Here is a 14,492-nt window from a genome sequence, read left to right on the forward strand (position 1 = left end):
TTGGACAAAGTCTAAGATTAACCTACTTAGTCTTCTACCATTGTGGCAGCTGCATGCTCCAACAATAATGCTGCTGAGGACAAATCATGGCAAATGATCACTATTAATTAGTCTACACAAAAGGCTCCAGACATGACACAAGGTACATATGCCAATGGTGAAAAGCTTTGGAAATCATAGGCTCAAAGTCACCTGTTTCTCTCAAACATTCTACACTTAACATAGGTCATGTCTTGGGTTACTAGTAAACTGTTTTCCAAATTATTATTTTCCAAAACAACTACCTAATTTGGATTTGAATGAAGCAACACTTCCTGCTTTGACTGCTTCCCGAGGGAACCTGTTCCACAGGTCTGCCACTTGGGAATACAGTAAATGGGAAAACAGACAAGTGAACTGTTTACCAACATCTGAAAATGATTCACAGGAAAGGATTCTCTGGTCAATCCAGCCTATTCCACAGAAATGTGATCGCATCATATATACACACTCTGCCCCAACCAAAACCATGTAATACGCAGGGAAAGACTAAAAAAAGCCTATGCCAATTTAGGGATAAAAAATCTGGGACATTTCTCCATAATACTCCAAGGCAACTGAAATTAGTCCAAGAGATCACTCTAACCCCCGTGATCCCATGAAGCAACTACAATTTGAAATGATCTCTACCACAGTCAGAAATAGGTCCAACTTTCGCTTGAAGGAATTAAACGAACTGGCATCCAGCGCATGAGTCAGTAGCCTGTTCTACAGGTCCACGATTTTCTGGTAAAAGGACTACTTCCTGACCTAGATCTGCCCTTAGATAACTTACAATTGTGCCTCCTGGCTCCCATACGCTACTTAATTGGAACAAACTATCAACATAAACTGAACCTATTCCCTCCATCATCTTCTACACCTTGATCAGATCACCCTTAAGTCTATGCTTCTCTAAAGTGTTGTGTCATAGGAATGGGAGAAAGCCATTTAGTCTCCCAAGACTATTCCACTAATCGATGAGATCATGGCTGATCTGTATTCTAACCTTAGCTCCATATCCTCAATACCATTGGCTAGCAAGGAATCTATCAATCTCAGATTTAAAATGACCCATTGAACTACCATCTATTACTTTTTGTAGGAGGAAGTTCTATAACCCTTTCAGGGATGAGAGTAGCCAAAAACAAAAAAGTTTAAAAATTAGAGGCTGAAGACAAAATGGTCTTAAAACAGTTTGGGATGTAGAGTCAAGCAATTGTAGCACTTTTTATGATCTGTAGTGAATGCAAATGTTTCTAGGTCACTTCAAATAGGTGCAATTATTAGACTTTGTGTAGGAACATTATTCTTCCTTTTAATAACCTTCTATTACTGCCAAGACTGTGGACCAATGCATTTGTATCAAATCACCAAAGTGACATCAGCACTTCAGAGTTCAATGCATTTAGATTCAAGTAATACAAGATGAAGTCCATACTAACAACAGAACATGACCTTCCTGGGCTATGTATATGCAAAGTGAAACAATGGACTATGACAGTGCTGTTGCCAATGTGACCCTACTTTAACTCATCACCACCTTCTCAAGGACAATTAGGAATGAGCAACCAACTGCTGGCCTTGCCAGCAATGCCCACATCTTATGAACAACTACATTAAAAACTCTTCAAAAATTAATGTGACCCCTGTCGTCAGCAAAAACAAATTAGCAATAAAGCAGCATAGCAACATTCACTAAATTAATAAAGTTTGCATATTACAAAGTTCCAGATTTTCATATTTACCGTGATTTGTGTGTTTTGGAAGTACTTTGTAAAAATGTTATTTCGCACTCACGTAGGCTTCAGTAATATTCCCTAATGACAGGAGACTCAGTAAAGCCCCTCTCCCCTCCATCCACCATACACACGTTGTAATAAGCTCCTCGCACCACTCCCCACCACACACATGTCCCTCTTCCCAACACTCCACCCTCTCCGACTCGCTCAGCGGTCTCTCTACCCAACTTCCCTTCCCCCCCAACTCACTCACCCATTCGATGGCCCTTCTTCCCAATCCCCTCCCCGCAACTCCCCCCAACCTGGCCTTTCCGATGGCCCTACAACAATACCAAGCCACTCTGGGGCCCTGCAGGCCCCTTCATGGCCAGGCCACCATTACTGAAAACCGGCACCAATTCACCATAATCAGCCGACACTCGGAGTCCACCGTTCCCTCCTGGGTAGCTGGCTGTACTTTGTCAAAGCACGTCCTTTAATATGTCAGTTTTATCCTACTTTGCGAGAACTCTTGTTCGCACTTGATTCAATGAAGAATTCATGTTATAAACAAAAAACATAATAGTCTGAATTAGCAGCAGGGGAAAGATGTCAAATTAATTTTAGAATACTCATTAATCTAAAAAAGGCAGTGTTGAGATTTTTCTGTCTTTGCAATGGACTAGTATTGCAACATCTTGCATTTTAAAGCTAATTATAGTAGAACATCTCACTGAATAAAGAAAAAATGTCTGCATTTTGAGTGTTTTAATGCAGTGAAGAATTCTAATAATTTATTTTGCTGGCGATCAAAACCTTCACATGTTCCATTCCAATGCACAAGTTTAAACATCTCACTCTTTTGACTTGAGAAATTAATAAATAGTGCACAGTGCAGAATCTACCTCATTAATTTTGGGAATTTCCAGTTTTGCCACATCTTCATTTACATCCTCTGCAGCCACTGTTTTCAAATCTTTCAGAGATAAAATGACCTCTGCATCAGGCTTGGGCCTTGCTGCTCTCTCAACACATTACTCCCACCCTCAGGCCCACTGAACCCTGAGGATACTGAGCTCTGCTGCTTCCTCACCCCAACCCACCCCACCCGCCTGCCAAATCCCGAGTCAAGCAGCCAGCAGTACAGCGCAACCTCTCAGTTGAATGAGTGACGGCAGCCAGATCAAGTCTGGCGTGAGGCTGAGTGACATCAGTTGGGGTTCATGTCTGGGCGTGAGATGCAATGGGGCTCCCCATTCACAGTTCATGGAATGCATCTTAGACAGCCCAGACTTCAGAGTTTGAGGTTGAGCACACCAACACCTACAGAGAGACGGAGATCGGGGAGTCATTTCCAAGGGCGGAATTCCATACTTGAGTTGGAATTAGGACATATGGTGGAAATTTCTCATTCCCGCCCTTTGCACGAAGAAGTGCTTCCTAACTTCTCTCCTGAATGTCCTGGCTCTAACTTTATCGCTATATATCACTGTCCGAGACTTCCAATCCAGCAGAAAAAGTTTCTATCTGCCTGATCAATTCCTGTGAAAATCCTAAAAAAACTTAACCAATCACCCCTTAGATTCATATATTCCAGGGAATACAAGGCTAGTTTATGTAATCTCTTTTAATCATCTAACTCATGGAGCCTGCTAACATTTGGTGAATCTGTGCTGCACTCCTTCCAAGGTATCGTACCCTTCCTACAATGCAGTGCGCAGAACTATATGCAGTACTTCAATTATAGTCTAACCAGAGGTCCATAACGCCATAGCAAAACTTCCTCCCCATTATATTCTAGGTATCTAGTTATAAAGATTAACATTCCAATTGCCTTTTTAATTATTTTTGTACCCGACTACATTTCACTGTGTACATGGATCCCTAAATCTATTTTGACCTCCACTATTCCTAGCTTTTCACCATTTGAAAAGGACTCAGATCTAACCTTTTTTGTTCCAAAATGGATGACCTCACATGTAGCCTGCACTGAATCCATCTGCCACAGTTTTGCCCATACACTTAACCTACCAATGTCTCTCAGTGTGGACGCAAGCACAGAAACCTTGTGTCTACATAATTTACAATGCCATCAATTTTTGTGTCATTGGTAAACTAGGATATACGGCCCTCTAGCATGTTAAGGTGAATATCTGACGCCTTAGCACAGATGTTGTGGGACACCACGAATCACTTCCTTCCAATTTAAGTATTTATCCATTATTCCTATTCTCTGCGTTCTACTGCTTAACCAATCTTCTGATCAGCTCAATAGTTTGTCTTCAATTCATGTTCTTTAATCTTAGCCAAGAGTCTCATTACATGGAACCTTACTGAATGCTTTCTGGAACTCCATATAAACCACATCTACTGTGCTGGGGCCTCAACTTTTTACAATTTACATCAATGACTTAGATGAGGGGAGTGAAGGCATGGTAGCTAAACTTGCAGATGACACAAAAAAAGGTTGAAAAGTATGCTGTGAAGAGCACATAAGGAGGTTGCAGACATACAGATAGGTTGAGTGAGTGGGCAAAAATCTGGCAGATGGAGTATAATGTAGGAAGTTGTTCACTGGCAGGAAGAATAAAAACGCAGAGTATTACTTCAACGGAGAATGGCTGCAGAATTCCGAGGTGCAGAGGGATCTAGGTGTTCCAGTGCATAAGTCACAAAGCGTTAGTATGCAGGTACAGCAAGTAATTAAGGCGGCTAATGGAATGCTATCCTTTATTACAAGGGGAATTGAACATAAAAGGATGTTATGCTTCAGTTATACAAGGCGTTAGTAAGACCACATCTCGAATATTGTGCGCAGTTTTGGTCTGCTTAATTAAGGAAGGATGTAAATGCATTGGAGGCTATTCAGAAGAGGTTTACTAGATTGATACCTGGAATGAGCAGGTTGTCTTATGAGGAAAGGTTGGACAGACTGGGCTTGTTTCCACTGGAGCTTAGAAGAGTGAGGAGTGACTTGATTGAAGTATATGAGATCCTGAAAAGTCTTGAAAAGGTGGATGTGGAAAGGATGTTTCCTCTTCTGGGCGAGTCCAGAACTAGGGGCCACTGTTTTAAAATTAGGGGTTGCCCTTTTAAGGCAGAGGTCAGGAGAAATTTTTTTCTGAAGGTTGTGCGACTTTGGAACCCTCTGCCTCCGAAGTCGGTGGAGGCAGGGTCATTGAATATTTTTAAGGCAGAAGTAGATCAATTCTTGTTAGGCATGGGAATCAAAGATTATTGGAGGAAGATGGGAATGTGGAATTTGAAACGCAAACAGATCAGCCATGATCTGAATGAATGGCGAATCAGGCTCGAGGAACTGACTGGCCTAGTTCTGCTCCTATTTTCTATGTTCATATCCTGAGTCATTCCCCAGTTTGCTACTTTAATTACTTCCTCAAAAATAAAAACACTCACGTTATTGGAAAACATCAGTCACGTGGCCACTGCATAGTAGCAGCTTGAAATGACTTGCTTAACTTGTTCAAATTTCTGAGGTACATCCACTAACAGGATGCTGCCTTCAGTCCACAAGATGTTCTGCAAGTGAGCAATGTCGTCTATGCGTCGATGAATTTCAATGCTGGTGCAATTCCAAGTACATAGCTGTATGTTCCAATGATTGGCTGATCAAATCAAACAGCATTTTCCTTAGGTTGTTCATTACAAGAAGAGTACAGCTTGTACTTAACCAGTCTGCACTTGCAAAACTCAAAACAAAACGTCTACTGTTAGATGTGACTCTGCGATTAGGCAACACTTGAAGAATCCCGAGTGTGCTAATAGCTACACTAACAATTAATTTAAGGGAATCAAACATGCTCATAATGTGGCTCATTTACACTTGCTAGAATAGAAGCGATACATTCATACACAGGCACTCATTCTCTGCAAACAAAAGGAAACGTTCAAGCCTTGCACTATTTCTGAATTGCCCAGGAGCTTGGGGGGGCCTATGGTTCCCTGTTGTTTTCTCCATCATAATGCCTCAGCCAATCAGAGTTGACTTGCCAAACAATCAGCACCCTTTGCACCCATAGCATAAATTGTTATGATCGTTTGAAATTTGACATTCAGCAATTGTTCTGATGAGTACAAGAGAAAATGCTGCGGCAAAATGTCTCCCTTTTCAACAATATTCAAGCTCTGTACCACCAGGTGACTAATTGCTGTTAAGTAAACAGAGCCCAAGGTCAGAGTTTAATTTCTGTTTGGGTGAGGAAACTACCAACCAGAAAATGCTTGTAAATTTCTGGCTGTGGATCAATGCAGTCATCATAAGATAACTGGCATTCTAATCATGACATGAACACATCTTTGAAGGAAGTAGGGAGTATGAGGACGCATGGAGAGGAGGCGATGTTGGAGTGAGACGGAGACAGGGTATATAGTTGGGAAATTGGTTCACATGGGAATTCAGTGCATGGGGGTAAGAGGTGCCCTTTTTTCTCAGCCTCCAGTAGTTGACGAATTTTCTTCCTTTGTCTCCAAGCCAGGAGAGTGCAACTTTCTATTTCTTTAGCTGTGTAAATTTTAACTAATTGACCAATTAAATAAATAAGGTTCAACAGAAATAGCATGGTTAATGGTGTGCCGTGACTGCATCACATGGAAATCTGTGGAACGCACTGCAATGCTGGACAACCATATCTGCAATAAGCATCTGTAACTTGTGCAACTTTGGTTTCGAGTTGCTGAGCTGGAGTCTGAGTTGTGGACACTGCAGAGCATCAGGGAGGGGGAGAATTACTTGGACATTTTGTTTCAGGAGGCAATCGTACCCCTTAGGTTAGGCAGAACTTCAAAGTTAGTCAATGGTCAGGGACAGGAGGGTCTGATTGTGAGCAGGCATGTATGGGGAATCAGAATGTAGTGATGGAGGAGCCTCAGCCCCTTACTTTGTCCAGCAAGTGAAAAATACTTGCAAGGACTGCAAACTGGATGAACAGACTGACCATGGCACCATGGTGACGGATGCCATTCAAGTGGGCAGATAAAACAGGAATATGGTAGTGATAGGAGACAGTATGGTCAGGGGTCTAAATATTGCTCTCTGCAGCTCTAAAGGCTGCATTGCCTGCCCAGCGCCAGGGTCAAGAAAATCTCCTCGTGGCTGGAGAAGAACTTGGGTGTAGAAGAGGGAAGGATTCAGTTGTCATGGTCCAAAGGGAACCAACGACATAGCAGCAGAACATCATCCCTATTTCTACCTAAGAGAATTTGAGGAGTTAGGGTCCAAATTAAAACACAGAACATCAAAGGTAATCATAGTTGGATTGTTACCTGAGACACATGCCAACTGGCATTGGGTCATACAGATTAGAGAATTAAACGAGGGGCTCAAAGAGTGGTATGGGAAGAAGGGGTTTTGATTCACGGGGCATTGGCATCAGTACTCAGGGAAGAGTGAGCTATTCCATTGGGATGGGCACCACTTGAACTAGGCTGGTACCAGCATACTGGCCAATCATATAACTATGGCTGTGAACAGAGCTTTAAACCAACAGAAGGTGTGTGTGTGTGTGTGTGTGTGTGTAGGAGCGCAGGTGGCGGCATTCAGGGAAGGAGAGTTTTAGACACCCAAAGAAAAAGATTGAGGCATCTGAACAGTACAGTGATGTTGGTAAAGACAAGTAGAGTGGGAGGGGAAGGGACAAAGAGTTTCACAAAAATTGTACGTCAGCGAATAAGGCCATTGCAGGGAATAGACGTAAAAAAATGAAAGTAAAGGGTTTTTATCTGAATCCATGAAGCATCTGTAATAAGATAGATGAACTGGTGGCACAAATGGAGGTAAATGATTTAGATGTTATCACCATTCAGAGAGCGGCTACCGGTGATCAAGGTTGAGAAATAAATATTCCATAGCATACAACATTTCAGAAAGACAAAGGAGGCGCGGGGTGGTGGTTTTGTGGGGGGGGGGGGGGGGGGGGGAGGAGAAGGAGAGAGAGAGAGAGAGAGATCTGCCCTCAGGCGATCATGAAGTTGATTCAGTATGGGTGCAAATTAGGAAAAGCAAGACTCAGAAAACACTGGTGGGAGTAGTTTGTAGGCCCCTAACAAGAGCTATATCATCGGACAGACCATTAAACAAGAAAATTATTGGAGTTTGTAACAAAGGCAAATTAATAATTGTGGGGGACTTTGATCTTCATATAGACTGGGATATTCAAATTGGCAAGTGTTCTAGAAGATGAGTTTGTAGAATGTTTTTGTGACAGTTTCTTGGAGCAAAACGTTATGGAACTGACTAGGGATAAAGCTATCTTAGATCAAGAATTGCATAATGAAGCAGGGTTAATTAGTAATGTCACAGTAAAAGATCTAATGGGAAACTGATCATAATACCACTGAATTCCATATTCATTTGAAAGTGACATACTCCAATCGCAAGCAAGAATTTTAAACTTAAAGCCAATTACACAGGTATATGGGGAGAACTGGCTAAGGTTAACTGGGTAAATAGGCTAAAATGTATTTACAATCTGTATTAATGATTTAGATGAAGAGACAAGAGAGTAATGCATCTAAGTTGGCTGATGATACCAAATGAGGTGGGCAGTGACCTATGGGAAGGACACAGAGGTTGCAAAGAGATATAGACAGGTTAAGTGAATGGGCAATAAGATTGCAGATAGATATAATGTGGGGAAGCGTGAAGTTATTCACTCTGGTCATAAGAATAGAAAAGCAGAATATTTCTTTCAAAAGGAGTGAAACGTATAAGTTGTTGTTCAGTGTCTTGGGTGTGCTTCTATAAGGAATGCAGAAAGTTAGCATGCAAGTACAGCAGGCAATTAGGAAGGCAAATGGTATGTTGACCTTTATTGCAAGGGGATTGGAGTAAAGGAATAAAGAAGTCTTGCTCCAATTGCACAGGATTTTGGTGAGATCACATCAGCAATACTGCATCTGGTTTTGGGCTCCACATTTAAGAAAGGATATACTTGCATTGGAAGCGGTACAGCGAAGGTTCATTAAATTAGGTTGAGGGGGTTGTCCTACAATGAGGCACTGAGTGAACTGGGCTTACATTCTCTGGAGTTAAGAAGAATGAGGTGATCTCATTGAAACCTACAAAATTCTGAGGGGGCTTGATTGGGTAGATGCTGAGAGATCGTTTCCTCTGGTCAAGGAATTGAGGACACAGGGGCACAGCCTCAAGATAAGGAGCCAATCATTTAGGACTGAGATGAGGAAAAGTTACTTCACTCAAAGGACGGTGAACCTTTGGAATTCTCTACCCCTTGAGGGCTGTGGATGCTCCATCGTTGAATATATTTAAGGCTGGCACAGGCAGATGTTTGGTCTCTCAAGGAATCAAGGAATATGGGGAGCAGGCAGGAAAGTGGAGTTGAAGCCCAAGATCAGCCATGGTTGTATTGAATGGCGAAGCAGAACCGACATATGGTCAACTCCTGCTCCTATTTCCTGTGTTCTTGTGGGTTTTTTTTTAAAATATGAAAAGAAAGGTTAGTTGTAATCACACACTATCATGGTTGCCAGGCAGTAGCGTTTACAACAAACCAAAGAGGGAATTTTTCCAGTCAAATTTTTTCCGGTGCTTTCACTGTGAATCATGTTTTCTTATTCTCTATTCTGCATGATTGCTTTCTCTCTTGGAAGCACAAGAAATTGCATGGGATCGATTATGCCACACATACGTACACTTATCAGCTGGCCTGACAAGTTTGCATAACCACAGCTCAATGAAAAAAGCTACAGCAAATGCATTCAGATGCAAAAATGGGAAAATGCATTACGATTCATACAAAGTTATTTGCATATTACATTAAAACCATATATATTCTCTTAAATACAGTTGTAGGACTCTACCTGGTGTGTTGCTGCTCACAGTCGCTGCAGTACTGGCAACAGCAGGGGTGACAGAGGGTGGTGGAATCCCTGCTGCCAGGTCCAGGAGTGGCTGTATGATCTCACTTTTGAACACTCCATTCTTCTGCCACAAGTTCAGTACCCGTACCACTTTGCTCTGTAAAATACATAAATCAGCCATTAGGCTATAGTAATAACTAACTGCTTAGCCATTTCACACACTGAAATATTAACAAAATTCCTTTTAAAAAAACTGAACTGAAATCTTAAAGGAACCTGGTCATTTGTCTGTTGCTTATCTATAATTGAAATGTTCTTCCCAAAATTTAACTTTAACAGATTCAGAGTTTCTTTGACCTGTCAGATCAAGTGTTCTGTAGCAGCATACAAACCATTCTAGGCAAATGCTCGAACTCGTCACAAGATAAAGATTCTGCACATTAGTGCAGAAAAATAGCAGAGTAGCCACAATGTTCTGTATGTATACAATCATATATCCCAGAAGGCAAATCATGTTTAACTAACTTGATTGAGCTTTTTTGATGTGAAAGCAGAAAAGGTTGATGAGGGCAATGCAGTGATATAGTTCCATTTCAGGATAGTAACAAAGGAACAAAGGAAATAGGAGCGGAAGTAGACTATTCAGCCCCTCGCGCCTGCTCCGTCATTCAATTAGATCATGGTTGATCTACCTCAACTTCATTTTCCCACGCTATACCCAGATCTCTTGATATCTTTAATATCTTGAAATCTATTGATTTATCTTGAATATACTCAATGACTGAGCCTCCACAGCCCTCCTGGGTAGAGTTCCAAAGATTCCTCCTCATCTCAGTCCTAAATGGCCTACCTCTTATTCTGAGACTGGGTCCCCTGGTTCTGGACATTCCCCAATCAGGGGAAACATCCTTCCTGCAACTAACCCTTTGAGCCCTGTAAGAATTTTGCATGCTTCAATGAGATTACCTCTCATTTTTCTAAACTCTAGATATTATAGACCCAGTCTCTGCAATCTCTCAAATCAATCTCCCATCCCAGGTATCAGTATGCTGAACCTTCGTTGACTTCCTTCTATGGCAAATATATCCTTCCTGAAGTAAGGAAACCTAAAACTGCACACAATACTCCAGGTACAGTCTCACCAAGGCTCCAAACAATTGCAGTAAGATTTCTTAACTCCTGCACTCAAATCCTCTTGCAATGAAGGCCAACATACTATTCTCCTAAATGCTGGGTGCACCTGCATGTTAGCTTTCAGTGATTTTTGAACAAGAACAATCAGGTACCCTTTGGACATCAATATTTTCCAAACTCTTTTCATTGAATACTCCATATTTCTGTTTTTCCTATCAAAGTGGATAACACATTTTTCAAGGATCATTTTCCAGGATGTTGTGTAACTTGGAGGGAAACCTGTAGGTGGTGGTGTTTTTATGTGCCAACTGCGCCCGCCCGCCCCCCCCCCCCCCCCAAAACGATCTTCAACGTGGTAGAAATCATAGATTTGAAAGGTGCTGTCAAAGGAGGCTTGACAATATGCTGCAGTGCACCTTGTAGATAGTACACATTGCTGCCACTGCATCAGTGGTGGAGGGAGTGAATGTTTGTTTATTTTGGTGGATGGGGTGCAATCAAGAGGGCTGCTTTGTCCAAGATGGTGTCAAGCTTCTTGAATGTTGTTGGAGCTGCACTAATCCAGACCAGTGGAGAATGTTCCATCACATTTCTGACTTTGGGCCTTGTAGTTGTTGACAGCCTTTGGGGAGTCAGGAGTCGAGTTACTTGCCGCAAAATTTGCAGCCTCTGACAACTCTTGTAGCCACTGCTTTTCTTGATATAGATTAATGACCTGGATGGCATAAATTCAAAATCTACAAACAACACAAAACTTGGAAGTATTGTAAACCATGAGGAGTATAGTGATAGACACATAAGAGGATACAGACAGACTGGTGGGTTGGGCAGACATGCAAGATGAAATTTTATGCAGAGATATGTTAAATGATGCATGTTGGTAGCAAGAATGAGGTGAGGTCATATATACTAAAGAATACACTTCTGAAGAGGATGAGGGAATGGATGCACAAAATACTGAAGGTGGCAGGACAGGTTGAAAATATTAAAAAGGCATCCCAGGCTTTATAAATAGAGGCATAGACCACAAAAGCAAGGAAGCTATGAAGAACATATATAAAACTGGAGTATTATGTCCCATCTGGACACTGCACTTTAGAATGGGTGTGAAGGCTTGAGAGAGGATACACAAAAGATTTGTGAGAATGGTTCCAAGGATGAGTAACTTCAGTTACGTAGAGAGATTGGGGAAGCAGGAATGGTTTTCCTTAGGGAAGAGAAGGTTGAGTGAAAATTTAATCGAGGTCCTCTCGAGTGTCTAGACAGAGTAGATAGAAGGTTCGAGAATCAGAGGATACTGATTTAAGCTGATTAACAAAAGAACCAAAGGTCACATGAAGAAAAGCTTTCTTTAACGTAGCAAGTGGTTAGGATGTAGAAGGCATTGCCCTAGCTTGTGATGGAGAGAGACTTAATCGTAGCTTTCAAAGCAGAAAAAAACCAGAAGGAAAAATTTGTAAGACCACAGGGAAGGGACGGGGCATGGAAATAGCTAAATTATTCTTGCAGAGAGCTGGCATGGACACAATGGGTTGAATGGCCTCCTTCAGTGCTCTAACAATTCTATAATTCTTTAAATCTATATGGGCTATATGGTCGGGATCATAAGCAGTGTCCTCGTTATTCTAGGTAGGCACCTCAATCTCAAACACCACAGGAGAACAATACCCTTAAAATATGCTGCTGCAGCAGCAGAGAGATGCATGCCCTTACTTTACATCACAAGCTCCAATACATGAAGGAGCAAGATACAAGAGGACTGAGTACAGGCTGACAGTGGCCCCCAAGTAGTGTAATGGGAGATTCTTTGAACCGTGTTGCTCCTCCAAGTTCCACAGAAGGAGAAGTGGCAAACCTTTCCCTAACACATATTCAGCAGCCTCCAACCATCCTTTTAGAAACCGCTACATGACTGGAAAAACTATTTGGAGCTAGCATGGCATATATTCCACCAAGTTTTTCACACATTTTGTGAAATGGTCTGGAACCAGGCACAGGGTTGACCTTTAAACCAATTCAGTGTAGATTTCAGGCTGCCGGCAGGTATGCCTAAGCACAATGGAGAACAATATGTTTTTTAACAAATTGGATTTAATATGCTACCTAAGAGATTGGGTGCTGAACCTCATACCTAGAAATTGGTATACATTCTATCTTTATACACTACAAAATAAGAAAAATACATACTAATTTTTTACCCCAATGTGCCCAAATAACTTTGGCTGAATGTGGCTACGCCAAGTACCAGGCTAATGGATCAGGCCCACCAAGTCAATGGAGCTTGACGCCCATTTTCTAAACTCTAACACACCCCCTCGGCACCCCTGAGCCTGTCTATGGACCCTAGATTCTCAGCAGGGAAGTAAGCGGGTATTATACACATCAAAGGAGGTGCTTGGTGTGAGTGAGAGGGAATGCAGAGCTCAAACATTGCTCTAAAGATTCCATTTTGCAGTGCTTAAAGGAGCCTACTAGAAGACAGTACTCCTTTTTTGCACAATTTGTGAAAAAGATAAAGTATGGTAAAGAAAATAATAAGTATTAACTAGATTTTAAAGCTTGTAATTGGAATTTTAAAAGTGTGCATTTAAGCTTGATCAGGGCAGACTGGAGTTTTATTTAAATAGCCCGTTTCCTTCATAGATTTTTGTTTGTATCCCCCACTCGGGATATTGGTTCAGGTCTTTTTTGTGATCCAATAAAGCGGTTGAAATCAAGGAAGGGGAAGGAGAAGAATAAAACTGACATTAGATTTGTTTGCAAATATGATTTTATTTGGGAGCTTCAAGACTTTGTTCAGGGACATGTCCTGAATAGAAAGAATCATAAAATTCTGAGCTTAAGCATCGATGGCTGGGGCTTCAAACTGCAGCTGCTAACTTAATAACCTACAAGAAGCACTCTGCTATCTTCCACTCCACCTGTTGTTAGCCCTGATTCACTGATGAAAGCACTAATTTGCCATGATTGCACTTTTAAAAACTGCAGAGTTCTTTTATGGGAACAGAGGTTAAAGGGGGAATCTAATAGCAATTTCAAAATTGTGAAGGGCCTCTCAGGAACAGTGAAAGATTTGTTTTAATTGCTGTCAAATCAGGAACAACAGGGCATGGATGAAGAATTATCATAAAAAGAATGTGGAGAAAAGTTAGAAAAATATTTTATTTCTAAGAGGATTATTAGAACATGGAATGCTTCACCACAAGTGGCTATCGAGGCCATTTAAAATGGAACTGGAAAAGTATTTAAAAAGAAACCATGTAAAAGGATAGTGCGAGCATGTAAATGGGATTAGTAGATAGACAGCATCTATAGAGAAAGAGGCAGAGTTAACATTTCAGGTCAATGACCTTTCACCAGATCTCAATGGAGCCAATGACAGGTCATCAACTGGAAACATTAACTATTTCATTCTTCACAGATGTTGCCTGACCTGTTGAGTGTTTCCAGCATTTCCTGATTTTATTCCAATTTCCAACATCTGCAGTATTTGGCTTTTATTTCAGAGGCGAATAGCGGCAGAGGCTTGAGAGAAAATTAATTGTTCCTTAGTAAACTAACACTGTTCCTTCTTCTCAAAGCCACCATTCCAAATAATACTAAAGTTCTGGGAAAGTGATTATATTTAGAATTAATTCAATAGTTAAAATGGATAAATAAGTCACAGATTACAGGTTTTACTACAAAAAAGTATAAATATTATTAGTTTTATCCCAAATATAGAAAAAAGCTACTTTCATTAAATATCTAACATATTTGCATACACGTTTACACCATTTA

At 41.1% G+C, this 14,492-nt stretch overlaps 1 protein-coding gene across 2 annotated transcripts in view; it reads right to left on the reverse strand.

The window, feature by feature from the left end:
• Nucleotides 1–14,492, reverse strand: part of scaf8 (SR-related CTD-associated factor 8) — a 188,678-nt gene that overhangs the window by 75,431 nt on the left and 98,755 nt on the right. For both annotated transcript variants that reach the window (XM_078556867.1, XM_078556868.1), the window contains one exon: nucleotides 9,579–9,735. In XM_078556867.1, coding sequence (XP_078412993.1) covers nucleotides 9,579–9,735 — 157 coding nt within the window. The remainder of the gene's footprint in view (nucleotides 1–9,578; nucleotides 9,736–14,492) is intronic.

This window comes from Cetorhinus maximus, chromosome 14 (assembly GCF_964194155.1).
Source record: "Cetorhinus maximus chromosome 14, sCetMax3.hap1.1, whole genome shotgun sequence".
In the NCBI taxonomy this organism is placed as follows: domain Eukaryota; kingdom Metazoa; phylum Chordata; class Chondrichthyes; order Lamniformes; family Cetorhinidae; genus Cetorhinus; species Cetorhinus maximus.